At 39.2% G+C, this 14,893-nt stretch overlaps 1 protein-coding gene and 1 long non-coding RNA gene across 2 annotated transcripts in view; both read left to right on the top strand.

Moving 5' to 3' along the window:
- The window catches only part of LOC117954049 (junctophilin-1-like), a 15,357-nt gene extending 8,051 nt beyond the window's left edge, over positions 1-7,306 (top strand). The window contains exons 4-5 of the mRNA XM_034887510.1: positions 2,193-2,289; positions 6,801-7,306. Coding sequence (XP_034743401.1) covers positions 2,193-2,273 — 81 coding nt within the window. The 3' untranslated portion in view covers positions 2,274-2,289; positions 6,801-7,306. The remainder of the gene's footprint in view (positions 1-2,192; positions 2,290-6,800) is intronic.
- A 337-nt stretch (positions 7,307-7,643) lies between these two features.
- LOC117953689 lies at positions 7,644-12,148 on the top strand. The gene is made up of 2 exons (XR_004658651.1): positions 7,644-11,832; positions 11,993-12,148. It is a non-coding gene; the product is annotated as an uncharacterized LOC117953689 (long non-coding RNA).
- Positions 12,149-14,893: the final 2,745 nt, after the last annotated feature.

Genomic DNA, 14,893 nt, shown 5'->3' on the forward strand with positions numbered 1-14,893 from the left:
TATTGGCAGACATCCATTTAAAATGTAGCCATTGCCACATAAAGACCGTGTCCTCCATGTCCACTGAAGTTTCTCAGCTTCTCTCTAGTAACGTCTGTGTGGTTCAGGTAACTTTCGCACGGCTACTTTTACTTTTATACTTTAAGTAAATTTCCAAGCCTGTAATTTGTTACTTTTACTTGAGTAAAGAAGTTTAATCAGTACTTCCACTTTTACCAGAGTATTTTTTAACACAAGTATCTGTACTTCTACTTAAGTATGGAAAGTGAGTACTTTTGCCATCTCTGTAATTCAATGGCATCCCGTATTTATTTGAGCCAGAGTATACGGACGAAGAGAGAGAGAAAGAAAGAGAGAGAGACAGAGAGTGGGGCAGTGGTGCATTATGTTCGAGGTATATCACTGGACACATCAAGACTACCAATATCTGGCAGCAAAAAGGTACCACACCTGACAACATATTTTTTGGGGCAGTTAGGGGCACAGCCAGAGATGGCAAAAGTACTCACCTCCCATACTTAAGTAGAAGTACAGATACTTGTGTGAAAAAGTGGAAGTACTGATTTAACTTCTTAACTCGAGTAAAAGTAACAATGTACAGGATTGGAAATTTACCTAAAGTCTAAAAGTAAAAGTAACCTTGCGAATTACAACAATTCTTTATGCAAAGCTACCTGGACCACACACATGTTGCTAGAGTGCAAGCTGAGAAACTTCAGTGGACATGGAAAAAAGGCTCTAAATATGCTGTTGCCTACATTTCAAATGAATGTCTGCCAACAGGCCTAAAACATCACATATATGATTATTGGGACAGAGACTGGAACTCCAGGTTAATAAGATTCTGAATGAATAGCATGGTAGGAATTCAGTTGTGATTCTGTGAGAATTTACAGATCCAGTTTCTCTTTTGTAATCTTCCACGTAACATTTAAAGGAATCTACAATGTATGTGTGTGCTCAAATATGACTTTTGGAAAGAAAATAAAAGATGAAATATAAATTACTAAACAAACATTAATAAAGAAGTTCCCCATACTTTAAGAGTTTGCCAAGAGTGATTCTTGATGCGTACTATCTCAAACATCTCTCTCAGATAAGGCCGAGGATGACTGGGCGTTTTCTTCATTTTCAATAATGTCGGCTTCCATACTACTATGTGCTAAGGTTTCCACCATAATGCTGCAAGGATTTGCCTCAAATGAATGGCACCGAATCGTATAAGTAGTACAACATACAGTATATTTCCATCCAATTAGATTGAATATGGTATTGAGGACGCAAAAAATAATTTATTTGAAACTTGTTAGTGTGGCCTAGATTAGGACTGTATTTAAAGCTGATTCTAGTTTCCAACTTTGCCCCAGGTGTGTCTGTTAAAACACAAACAGAATCAACTTCTCTCTGTTGATGCTTTATTACAATCAAGCAACATGCAGCAGGTGAAGAACACAAACCACAAAATCACTAGCTAACTTACTTCAAATGTGCAAGAACTATAGGCCACAACAACAGGCTTAAATGAACTGACATGTCTCTAATAAGTGATACGACTTTCAGTTCCCAAAGACGCACACACACAATCTCAACTGATTATCCTCTGGACACTTTTATCTCTGTGTGGCTCGCAGTGTGAGACGCGTGTCCTTGCTATTCTCCTACATGACGCCCATTTTGTAAAGTGTAAGGAGTAGAAAGTACCAATATTTGTGTTAAAATGTAAGGAGTAAAAGTAAAAGTTGCCACAAAAAATAGTAAAGTGAAAATATCTGAAAAATCTACTTGAGTAGGCTAAAGTAACAAAGTATTTGTACTTTGTTACTTCCCATCTCTGGGCACAGCACCCACGGAAGCACCACCAATATCCTGATTGTTGCAGCATCCAGCCGCTGCTTCACCCTTCGCCACCTACTTCCTCTCTCTTCATCTGTATACTCTGGCTCAAATGAATACAGGTGGTCATCGAATTAAAATGACCTCATCCACATTATTGAAATCCTTTAGCCTAAATTTTGAGCCACAGCACTGAAAATCTTTTAGATACAAAAACCAAAACCAAATCTTGCACATGTTAAATTTGAAACTATTGATTGAATTCAAGCCCAAATTTTCCAAACTATTCCAATAGAAAAAGTTGCAGGACTACATTCAGAACACATAATACTTAAGATACTTGTCATGTTTTTCCACAGGGCCCAAACTCTATCTTGGTGGCTCTAGTGATGCTGTTGAACGTAGGTCTAGCAATCATTTTTGTCCATTTCCTCACCTGACCAAATCTGACCTCAGGTAAGAATGTGCATTGACTGTTGTTGTTGTATGTCCTAAAAAGTATCTGCATGTCATAACTAAGACTGTGTTGGTGGTTACTAAGTATAAACGACACAGGGTCATGAGGATAATTAAAAAAATATAAAAATCAAGTGCATGTTTAAACTTTTAAGCTGTTCTTTTTTTCAAACATATGAATTAAGTTAGGGGCAGGTCCGAGGTTTCTGCTTGTTAAAAGGAAATCTTTCCTTCTTGTCGCACCAACTGATTGCTCTTGAGGGGAATTGTTGAGTCACTGTAAATTACAGTGTGTTCTAGTGGGAAGCACATGCAACCTTAGGTTTTTACAGTGTCCTTTTTTAATGTGAAAACTCTGTGCACTAAGTGGTAACTTTTATATATGGTTTATTAACAGAAATGACAGGAAATAATGTCTGAATAAAAACAGTATTTCTGTTAAAGAAGTGTTAGTAGAGCTTCTTACTAAAATATAATAACATGTGCATTAAATAAAAAAGCCTAAACACAAGCCTTTTGGCTATAAAAATAGGCCTTTTCCGGCCATTTAATTTTTGCAGATACTTGCTATTGTATTCAATGACTTCCCTGTATGAGAGATATAATAACCACTGATACTTATTCATTTGTAAAACTTTTGCTGGAAATTCCCAGCTTTATATCTTAACCCTGCTGCTCTGGCACTCTGGTCCCTGGTAATCTGTCCTGAGAGATTTGATCACAAGTGGACCGCCTAGGTCTAAATGCAGCCAGGACGCATTAAGTACGCGCTGAGATCTGATCCCTCAGACCACACTTGAGGGTTTGGGCCATATTCTTTTAGCAGTGTGTACGAAAATGTGTCCACATTAGGCACCGCTTATTTGTGAGCAGCGGTAAAACCGATCTACACTAACTGTGGCATTGTTTTCCTATGAGGAGAGTGGTGGAGACAACTAGGATGGTTACCGGGCTTGGCACTAGCTTGCAGCTTTACTGCTGAGTAGGCAGCGTCAGCAGAACTACTTACTTGTTCACTGGCTTTGTCCACAACATCTGAGCTAAAGATAGCCTAGCTCAGTGTGTGTGTGTGTGTGTATTCTGTAAGTATTTCCTATGTTAAAGCAGCTAATGTAGCTTCTTGTTGTACAATGTGGCTACTCGCTAGCAATGGAAATTCATTGGGCTGTATTGTGAGAACAGTTTGTAACAAAGGTATAGTAACTTTGTTTCAGCTTTACAAAGGAAAGAAGAGAAAAGAGAACTCAGTAAAACACATCAATCTTGCACCTGTGTTTGACTTTCTCTGAATCCTGTTGTTAGCTATCTATCAGTTTCTGCTTATACCATACCATACACATCAGGGACAGAATTCATATGGAGACACATTCTAGTGCCAGGTGTGACCACATGTACTTAGAGCTGTCTCCACTTGTGAGGTGATTACTGAGGATGTATTTTAAAATCGAACCATTATCTTTCCAATATTTTAACTCTTGGCATTTGACGTAATGCTTGGCTGATAAACGGCACTGAAACGGAACAGAAAGATTGCTGGTTCGAGTCCCCATACGCACCCAGGTATGGTGGTGGACCGGTAGCTGGAGTTGCCAGTTCAGGTGCCTGGGCACTGCCAAGGTGCTCTTGAGCAAGGCACCAAACCCCCTGCCTTTCCATGAGCAGCCCCCTTACTCTGAGGTAGCTAGTGGGCACTAGTTAGTTTCTTTCCGCTTGGTGGGGTTCATTTGGGCAGGTGTAGTCTTGCAATGCCAAACCTATCTCACCAGCGCTGTAGAATAAATTCTGGCCACACCACAGATGCATTCCTGGATAGGAGAAAAAACACTCTGGGTTGTTTGCACTTCTTGACACTAATCAAAATGGTCTTGGGTCTAAGCTCCTGTCGCAACGACAATTAATGTGCTGCTAAATTGACTCAGGAAGGAAACACCAAATACAATATTATACAAAAGTGAACTGTTTACACAATACAGTAAAATGAGATATAGGCTTTAAATTACCTGGTTACATAGTTAAACATAATTTGCTCTTATCAAGGTATTGCTGTGTTTATTTTGTCCATAGCAAATCCCCTCCAGTAGAGGACCCCAAACTTCCCTTTCCCGAGCCACATCACCCAGCTCCGACTGGGGGATCCCAAGGTGTTCCCAGGCCAGGTTGGAGATATAATCTCTCAACCTTGTCCTGGGTCTTCCCCAGGCCTCCTCCCAGCTGGACGTGCCTGGAACACCTCCCTAGGGAGGCGCCCAGGAGGCATCCTTACCAGATGCCCGAACCACCTCAACTGGCTCCTTTCTATGCGAAGGAGCAGCGGCTCTACTCTGAGCTCCTCCCGGATGACTGTGCTTCTCACCCTATCTCTAATGGGGACGCCAGCCACCCTCCTGAGGAAACCCATTTCGACCGCTTGTACCCTGGATCTCATTCTTTCGGTCATGACCCAGCCTTAATGACCATAGGTGAGGGTAGGAACGAAAATTGCCCGGTAGATCGAGAGCTTTGCCTTCTGGCTCAGCTCCCTTTTCGTCACAACGGTGCGATAAACAGAATGTAATACCGCACCAGCTCCTCCGATTCTCCGACCAATCTCATGTTCCCTGGTCCCCTCACTCACAAACAAGACCCCAAGGTACTTAAACTCCTTCACTTGGGGTAAGGACTCACTCCCTACCTGAAGAAAGCACTCCATCGGTTTCCTGCTGAGAACCATGGCCTCAGATTTTGAGGTGCTGATCCCAAAACGATCACCGGAGTCGATGAATCTGTAAACTGTTGTTGTTTAGGGGGTGGCAGTAGCTCAGTCCATAGGGAGTTTGGTTGGGAACCGGAGGGTCACTGGTTCAAATCCCCGTATGGACCCAAAAAAGTTGGGAGCGTGGATTGGTGGCTGGAGAGATGCCAGTTCACCTCCTGGGCAGTGACAGGTGCCCTTGAGCAAGGCACCGTACCCCCCCGACCGCTCAGGGCGCTGGTTCAACTGGTAGCCCACTCACTCTGACATCTCTCCATGTATAGTGCATGTATAGGTCCTGAGCATGTGTGTGTATTTCAGGCCTGTGTGTGTGAGTACTAACAAAAAGTGTGTACACAGAGTGTAGTGCAGTAATTTCCCCACTAGGGACTAATAAACAAATTATCTTATCTTATCTTATCTTATCAAGACTAAGGCAGATGGGAATTCAGCAATCAAACTTGGATGTGCATCAAACGCCAACTTAACAAGTGTACCAAGACCTCCTTGGAGAGGTGGTCTGAGTATGATTTCAGATAAAACTCTAGTGCCGTTTGAACCGGCACAACTATGTATATTCCGCAAGTCTGAGCAAGACTGCTCTTGTTGTCAGGTTTATTTGTAAGCAGCAAAACTGTAGCAGCTTGCAATGTTTCTCTCCCAAAAATAGACTGCGGTTTAAAGTTGAAGACAGACGTCGCCAGAGAAGAGCAAAGTCTTGGTGATCAGAGCAGGTTGCAGTAACGTTGCTCGCAAAACATTTTCTGAAAAAATATAAAAATTAAATGAACTATACATGGAGATGCAAAAAAATGTGCAGTCGTTCAGAACACAGGACCTTCTTTCTATATTTACTTTCTCAACGCATTCTCATGAATGGGTTTGTATGATATTGTACAAAAATATATGCGCACCAATTTGTTTGATATCATATGAAATTAGGCGACTGCCAGCTGGTCTTGGGACGCGGGCTACAGAGCTCCGTGAGATGTTGGTTGTATAAGCGGCCGTTGGTAGTTGAGTTTAATCGACCAAAGGTTACTTTGATCCGGGTAAAGGGCAACGCGAGACGATATACATACGATATACAGCAGCAGCACTCAGTGTTGTGAATACAGCAATAAATATGTTGAATACAATGCATTTGACTTCCTTGCTCCCGCCCCAGAGACATCTGACCAATAACGTCAGTGAAGGTTCTTGCGTGGTTTATAGTGATGCATTTTGGTTCCTGGATTTTTCTCTGTTTGTAACAAAACTGAACAAAGGGGGAAATTTACAAACTCATCAACTGATACGGACCAGAGTAAATGAGTGTATAATGCCCTTACCCTTTTGCTCTTGTATGTTTGGTTTTGGAAATAAAAGAAAAAAGACTGCTGAGTATTGCTCTTACTATAGCCCCATGCACATCACAGCATGCAAAGAAATCCAAAATTTGGCAGCCCATACCTAGTTTCGGTAGTTAAGCTATAATAGGACAATTGTTCTTTCGGAAGGAATTTAGTTAACCAACTGAGTACAAGGCCTCCCTTTGATATACTGTAAGCCTGTTTCATAGAGAGGCCTGGTTCTCTCTGTAGTTGAGGTAAATAATGTGATCATTTCTTTTTTTCTTCTTTCATCTCCATCCCTTACCATATTTGTGCACCTGAGACAACTACATAGGAGTTTCTTATTTATTTTAAAATCCAGGTCTTTTTCTAAAGAATTATGTTACTGTGTACTCTATGTAATATACTGTGTAACACCCTAATCCCCAACTCTTCTGATGCTGCAGGGGACTCATCCAAACTAGTCCAAGTTGCTAACTGTCCATCAGCCAAATGGCCAAAAATGGCGCCCCTCAGAACGGCAGACACGGCCAAAACAGAGGACTGAAAATACATGCGTGAAGGTGAAGAAGAAGTGGGGGGAAACACATGGAGATGAGAGAGGGGCAAAGCAGAGAAAGAGAGAGAAAGATGAAACCACCCAACCCCCACCCTTCTCTCTCTGGATGGACTGAATGATTTGACTTAACTTGATTGAACTGGCAATGATGATTTGTGACTCCACACTGCAGTGAAAGTTGCTAGTTGAAAATGGGAGTCCCAACTATGGATTCTCTATCAGGCTTAGAAATAACTGAAAGAGTTGAGTGAATGTGAGTGAGGCCTGGCATCTGTATTTCCTATAAGTGCCTGCAATGTGTGTGCTTGTCTGTCTGTTTGTCCATTTTTATCCAACTGTACAGCAAATTTGGTAGTTTTGAAAGGGTGCAATTAAAGGTTTGTGCGTCATCCAGCTTTTCCCACTTTAAATGATCAACAAGAAGAACAGAGGGAGCCTTTACAGTGTTGAAAAGTAATGAAAATGTAATAATTGCCAAAGTTGGTAATATGCCATGTTTTCATTCTAATAAACTACTATCAGATCAGCCATTTATACTTATTACAATTACAATTATAATTTAGAACACATTTGCAATGTCTTTCTGCTGTCATCTGCTGCATAATGTGTTTCTAACAGTGAGAAACTATGTTTGGCTTCAAGTAAGCATGCACATTTTTGCAATGACGGAGGAACTTTTGTTGAATTTTGCTGCTTATACTCAACTTGTTTTGCGTGCGTTCGAGCGTCCAAGCGTGTGTGTGTGTGTGTATATGTGAGTGTCTGGATATGGGTGGGTGGGTGGTGGACTGGATATGTTTAGAGATGAACTTTAAGCTGATGGATGCCAACAGCTGACTTACTATTTTACAGAGTGACGTGGTGGTGGGTGAGAAGGGCCCAGGCAGGAATGTAAAACGCTTGGCTGACTCTCCCTCTGCCGTGTCCTGGGAGAGTGGATCTATTTCTATCAGTCTATTTATCGATCTGTTCATATCTGTTTTTATCTATTTTCTGTGGGTCTCAGTGCCTGCCGTTTTATACACTACATCAGGTGTGTATTAGACAATCATAGGAGTTAATAGCATTTGTAAAACATAACCATAACCTAATAGTTTTAAAAAGGTTAATTGCAATTTTGCAAACAGTGCTAGTCCATAGTGTATTACCTACTTGCAATTAACGAACGAATGATTGAAAGATTCCTTTTGACATGGCCTTCACTGATATTGTGCTGAACTATAAATTTATGTTACGATATTTCCATTTATGTTCCCACGGTTCTCATTAATATTGTGCTTAATTTTACATTGGCTCATCTATCCTAATGATAGAGCATGGAGTATGATAACGGTTTATACCATATAGGATTGTATTTGACAAAACCCAATTTAAAAGATTTAGATACACTCCATGATTTCATGAAGTGTAATCCCTTCTAGCTCACTGTTTAAACATGTTTAGAACGTTAGCTGTGTTCTATTTCAAGCTTGGGCTGCAAATTGTTAAAAAAAAAAGAGTTACTGAGTAATTCAATAAGAATACACTTTTAAAAGCAAGTGTACTATAAAAACCTACAAAATTGCCTCAGCATGTAACACTGTTGTAAAAACATAATGTTAAAGTTCTTATATTGTGCTTTTTGGCTTTTTCCTTTTACTTTATTGTGATATATAGCTTTTTTTCTGCATGTTATAGGTTTACAAAGTGAAAAAGCCCAAAGTCCATCCAAAGGGACTTACCATCTCCAAACGAAAACACTGTTCACAAACTGCTCCAAACAGCTCTATTGTATTCCAGCTTTTACTTCAGTGATGAACGTGCATCACTTTATAACACACATTATAATGCTCCCCTAGCTGCTAGTGTGACACACCCTCATACTCTGCTTCTGACTGGATAGTAGTCCTTACCTAGCCACTGCGCATGTGCGACTCCAAACATAGAGGGAATAGAAGTTTGATGCCTCGCTCGGTAGCCCTTAACACACAGGGTGAAAAGCGGAGTTGCAGTACAACAAAAATATTATGTTTTTGAAAATTAAACCATGTAACCTATTTAGATATAACCTCTAAATACTATTATGAACCTAGCATAATATGAGCTCTTTATTGCCACTTATAAACTGGTACTTCTTATTGAATGGTAGTGTAAGTTATTGGACTGTTAAGGATACTCATGGTACATTTACGAAGCACATTCTAATTTAAGTTTATCAGTGCTTGAATAACTCTAATTCATTCAGTAATAATTACAGCCAGGTGGCATAACATTAGCAGAGAGCTGGAAGGACATTAGAGAGTTATTGTTGTAGCCATGTAAGTAGAAATATTTTGTGAATGTGAACAAAGTCACTGACCCCTGTTAAAGAGTGGGTGTACTGTAGATACACAGTAGACCTAACAAAACCATGGTATGTCTGAAATCCCAAGGTGGTTAGGCAAAGAGAAACACAGTGGAAACTAAACACAACTAAAATTATGAATGACAGTCACAATAAAGTGTTATATTATTGTTAAAGGCCTTTGTTGTATTGGAAACTACCAAGTTTTAACACTTCAAGTACCACTATACAAAGACATGTGATCCATTTACAACACAGTACTTGCTGATATTCTTTTTTGTTTAAACAATGTTTTATATTGCAATAAAAATATACATTGGAATATGCAACTCCTCTGCTCAGAGCCACAGTGCCACAGGTCACTTTAGGCTGACTAGGTTGTATGAGTTTCTGGGAAAGGTTGGGAATTAGAAATTTAAATTTTGTTGTACCATTTTACCATTTTGTTATACCATTTTTCTGTATTCTGTTCTTTGCTAAACTAGCAGTAAATGGCTCCTTTGTTAAGTAAATACCAAAAATGTATATTAAGTCGATGATAACGATTTCTCTTATGTCGTTCATCACTATATAGTCCCTCACCAAATTTATGTTTGAGCCTTTTTTACATACAGTGTTTGTCATACAGTATTAAACTGTTTAACTGCTGCCAACCCTTATGGTTTAGTAACACAGACCATCCAAAGAATCTTTTTTAATAACAATATTAAAGTGACAATCAGTCCTTTGAAGAACAATATTAAAAACAGAACCATGATGTTGATAATATATATTTATTATTTATTCACATTTTGATGTGAAAATACCTTCATTCTTAATTAAATAATTTCTTTGCTGATTAAGATGAACAATGATTGACATTAACTGTTATTGATTAAGCTATAGTGTGTAGTTTCTGTCTCCCCCATGAGGAATTCTAAGTAACGACGACAACACTGTCAGTGCATCCACATGATACAGCTTTCCGTGATTGCACATGCTCCCCCCACCCCTCCTCCATGCAGTTGCAAGTAGCCAAGGAGAAAGTCCCCAGATGACTCAATCTTGTGAACATAGTCATACTGAGAAATACAGAGAGTTGTGTGGAGCTGATAGTCTTAATTAGCTTTGTAGCAACTTGGCTTGAATGTTCATTAATATCAAATATCAAAGTTACGTAATAAAGCTTTAACAGTCTGTGTCTACTATTTGAAGTATTATCAATAATCATGATACCTGTTGTGTAGCAATGGCCTGCTTAATAATTTATTTTGAGTTATTGTTAATATACTGTATGTTACAACAACAAGCCAAAATGTCTACACATTGATGGTTGATACACTTCATTTAATGGGGACAGACTTGAAAAATAAAGCATTACTGTGATACGATTAGAATACATACGGTGAGTCAGGTATACCTTTAACCAGATTTATTAATGGGTTATTAATTGCAATTGAGTGCTTAGTTAATACAATTACATTCTGTAGATTATTTCTGCAGAAAATTTAGGGGGTTTATCTCTCACATTTAGATATAGATCAAATGTTTGCATGGGTTGGATGATGTTGGTCACTTGCATTATTTTCAGATAACTGCACATCTATGATGCTGTCTCATCGTCAGCATTTTAAATTTACAACTAGGACACTACTACTTTTTGTAATCATGCAGTGGCCGTTTGTTCCAGACCAGGAAAGGTTCCACTTAAATGTTGAATGCCCTAAAATATGCTAAATTGTACTTTTGATTGTTTTATTTTGAATTCTAAAAAGTAGCCACGTCTACGAAATCAACTCAGACCTATAGGTTTATGAAAAATAACATTTGTAGACGCCGACAGTGAGATTAGCTTTCATGTTGTGTTTAAAAACTATATTTCTCTGAGATTATTATGTTCTGTGTTCTTTATTATGTTTTTCAGATGTTTTTAGTTAATTTAAAGCTGCTGGTGTGTGAATAGTGCTTTCAAACTATATTTCATGCCCTTTTAAATCAGCCACTGCTGATAACAGACGTGATGCTGTGTCGAATGTATCAATGTATTTGAATAAAAGGTTTAGATTATTTGAAATATAAATTAAGTTTACGTTGGGAGAAGAAAAAATTGTCTTAAATCTGTTTCAACCCTGATAACTGGATTTAGCATAACTTGTTTTTGTCATGATGTAAGTGTGGTGCATGCAGATATTTGCTGGTTTAGTTTTGCTAATTTGGATGTTGGAGTAAAATATTGTATAAAGTGTGAATATTCAGTCTGACAGAATTCAGTGGATTCTAGAAGTTGAAGTCAGTGTGTAAAATAATTTTGCAAACTCAGTCTCAACAAGGCTGCAGTGTGGTGCCTGAAGGATAAGAACTTAATAAAAAGCTCCAATCCTATTTTTTCCCAGGATTCCACTGAAACTCCATCAGAAACAGCAATGACGTGTCTTCTTCATTCCATCACTGGGAAATTAATGATGTCTACTATCTACATGAAAATAGCTTCATCTTTTTTTGTATAATAATGACACAGATGAAAGCGAGCATATGGACCCTTTGTTCAGTATAGGAATCCACTTACTAGTTTTTAATTGTCTTACCATACCATCAGGATATAGCAACTAAAGAGTTAGTAGTTGACAGAAAATCTGCAGTACATCCAGGTTTTTTATAATAGAATAGCTTGGAGTATATAACATACCAGTAACTGAAAATATAATCATGAAAGTACATTTCCACCATATCACCAAAGACAAATATTAGCTAATATATATTCAACATACATATACCAGTAGTAGATATTCAGTGTCAATCCTTATTAAAGGGAGATTAACTCAAAACCAAACCAACAGTGGGAAATCAGTTATTTTATATAGGCATCTCTAAAATTCATGGAACTGAAGTAGCAAAATGTAAAAAAAATTGATATGATTATTTAAATATGTAAACAGAGTGTTTCAAGCTTAAAGAGGGCATTACATTGGCCCAATCCCAAAGTGAGCCCTAAGGACTAAAGTCTCACAGACTTAATTGATCTCAGGTGCTAAGTGAGTGAGAGTGTGAGGCCACAAGGGCTCGGATAGGTATAAATGAGATTGGGACAGCATCACATGTTACCTTGGCAACATTTAATAACAAACGTTTTGCTGACACTTGCCAGTTTCGGTATTTTCATTTTAAGTTTCTTACTTTCCACACGGCCAAGGCACATTAAACGGCTGGCAAGTTTAAATTTTTTTCAAATTCTTGTTTTAGAAGCTGGACAACAGGTCCGTTCTGTTCTGTGGACGTGTGTCTTGCTCCGGGGTTAAATTGGGATTTGTTATGTGGTAGTTTTCTCCCTAGGGTATGCTCCCGAGGAATTAAAGATTAATAATAAACCATTAAATTTGGCACTTTATAGAGTTTTGTGCAAAGAAATGGAGAAGTCTTGTCTTACATTATATGTTATAAGTTCAAGAGCCTATGCTTTGGGTTGATGTATCAACAGAGGGCATTTAGCATTTACATTACTGTTAATCAGTCATCACATGATTACACATAGTATTACCTTGTGATCTTGTATCTTATGATATAAGAAGTGACCAATACAATGTGCCAAACATAATGTGCCACATAAAGAGACAGTGCAGTATATGAAAGTAGCAACAGTGGAGAAGATTTGGGTCTGTGGTGACCAGGTCTACCTACACAAAATTCCTTCTCCCATTCTCTCTCTTTACTACTATGAGGCCTACTAATAGGTTAGTAGTAAAGACACAAACACACACACACACACACACACACACACACACACATATACATAATGCATTCCCTAGCCCCTTACCCTTACTTTAACCATCACAACTAAATACCTAACTTAACCCTTACCCTAACAATAACCTAATTCTAACCCTAATCCTAAAACCAAGTCTTAACCCTTAAACAGCCCTTTATAGTTTTGGGGTCCAGCATTTTGGCCCCATAAAGCTGTCCGGACCCCACAAGTATACTGTATTCCTGGTTTTTGGACCCCACAAATGTAGTTAAACACACACACGCCCACCGAGTGGGGATCTCCAATGCTCGGAGGCGAGCCGTGCCTGGCTCGGAGCCCTGCCGCTGGTGGAGATTAGACGGCGGGCACTGGTTTAATGGCTTGGTCAGCGACATGCACTCGTAGCGGCCTTTGCAGCTTCCCAGCAACGGGCTTACACGTAGACACAGCGTCATGACCACAGTGGGGAATTGTCTGCAGTGCTGTGCGGGTTGTTGCTGTGTTGCAATTGTTTTCATCTCATCTCCGCCAAGACAAAAATAGACATGACATTTCAAAAATCTTTAATTTACTTTCAGAAATATCTGGATTTCAAAAGCATCACTTTAATTATTTGTTGTTTACCTTTATAATTTCTCTATGGTAAACGTCACAACGCTCTAAACTGTGGTAAAGTCTGCATCGAATTTTGCGAGAATGCGGACCAAAGTCGATTAATCTATGAGTCCAGACATTGGGATTGGGCCATTGTTCTTCATTGCAGGGTGAACTTTCTAGTATAGAATTGAAAATAATTTTTTAAGGTCTGAATATATAGAGAATTATAATGGAAAATGTGGTGTATTGGAGCTTTTTACAAATCTTGGTTTCCTCAGATGTTTGAAATCTAAACATCTGGGGGATGGCAGTAGCTCAGCCCGTATGAGTTTGTTTGGGAATCGAAGGGTTGCGAGTTAAAGTCCCAGTACGGACCAAAGTACAGCGTGTGGATTGGTATGCCAGTTCACCTCCTGGGCATTGCCAGGTGCTCTTGAGCAAGGCACCGTACACCCCCAACTGCTCAGGGCGCTGATCCAGCACTGATAGCCCACTCACTCTGACATCTCTCCATTTGTGCATGCATAGGTCCTGAGTGTGTGTATTTTGTGTAGTGTAAATTGTAATTTAGCAGTTTGAGGGTCTTAGAATTCCCAGGTGACAGTTTGCCATCCAAAATGGTTTTAATTTTGTAGTGACTTATCAGCAGGAAGTGACCTTTCAAAGAAAGAATGAAATGAAAAGTCATTAAGAAAATGTATTATAAAAAAAGAAATCATAGTCTTTGATTTTCTTTGACAGGATTACAGTGCATGAAATTGACTTGACAGACTTGATGAACAGCCATCCTCAATTGAAATTGTTGCCACTGTAGCGGATGACCACAGTGAACTATTGCCTAACTGTAGTTAGTGCTTCAGTGTCTAACGGGTTTTGGCTCTGGCAAATTGTGCTGTGCTATTTAAACAGGCACAAGATCACTTGGGCTAACAGGTAGTAGGTGAAATGAGTCAACATACATTGATCAAAATTATAAATGAATTTTGTTTTCACCCCCACACCAGATAGTGACTGGTTTTCGGACTCCCCCAATACAGTAAAACTGCACATTTCAGAGTGGCCTTTTATTGTGGCCAGCCTAAGACGCACCTGTGCAATAATCATCCTCTCTAATCAGCATCTTTTCACTAACAGATTTGTGAACAATATTTAAGAGAAATAAGCCTTTTTGTGTACATGGAAACTAGGGGTGATCCGAGTATCCGGCTGAAACGAGTATCCGGTATGGATAAAGCACTTTTGCCGAGTACAAGTATTTTACGAGTCAATATCCGTACTCGGATTGAATACAACTCCTCAACTGGCCGCGCAGCGTTCTGTGATAATCACAGCGCCCCCC

The sequence above is a fragment of the Etheostoma cragini genome, chromosome 12 (assembly GCF_013103735.1).
Source record: "Etheostoma cragini isolate CJK2018 chromosome 12, CSU_Ecrag_1.0, whole genome shotgun sequence".
NCBI classification, from domain to species: Eukaryota; Metazoa; Chordata; class Actinopteri; order Perciformes; family Percidae; genus Etheostoma; species Etheostoma cragini.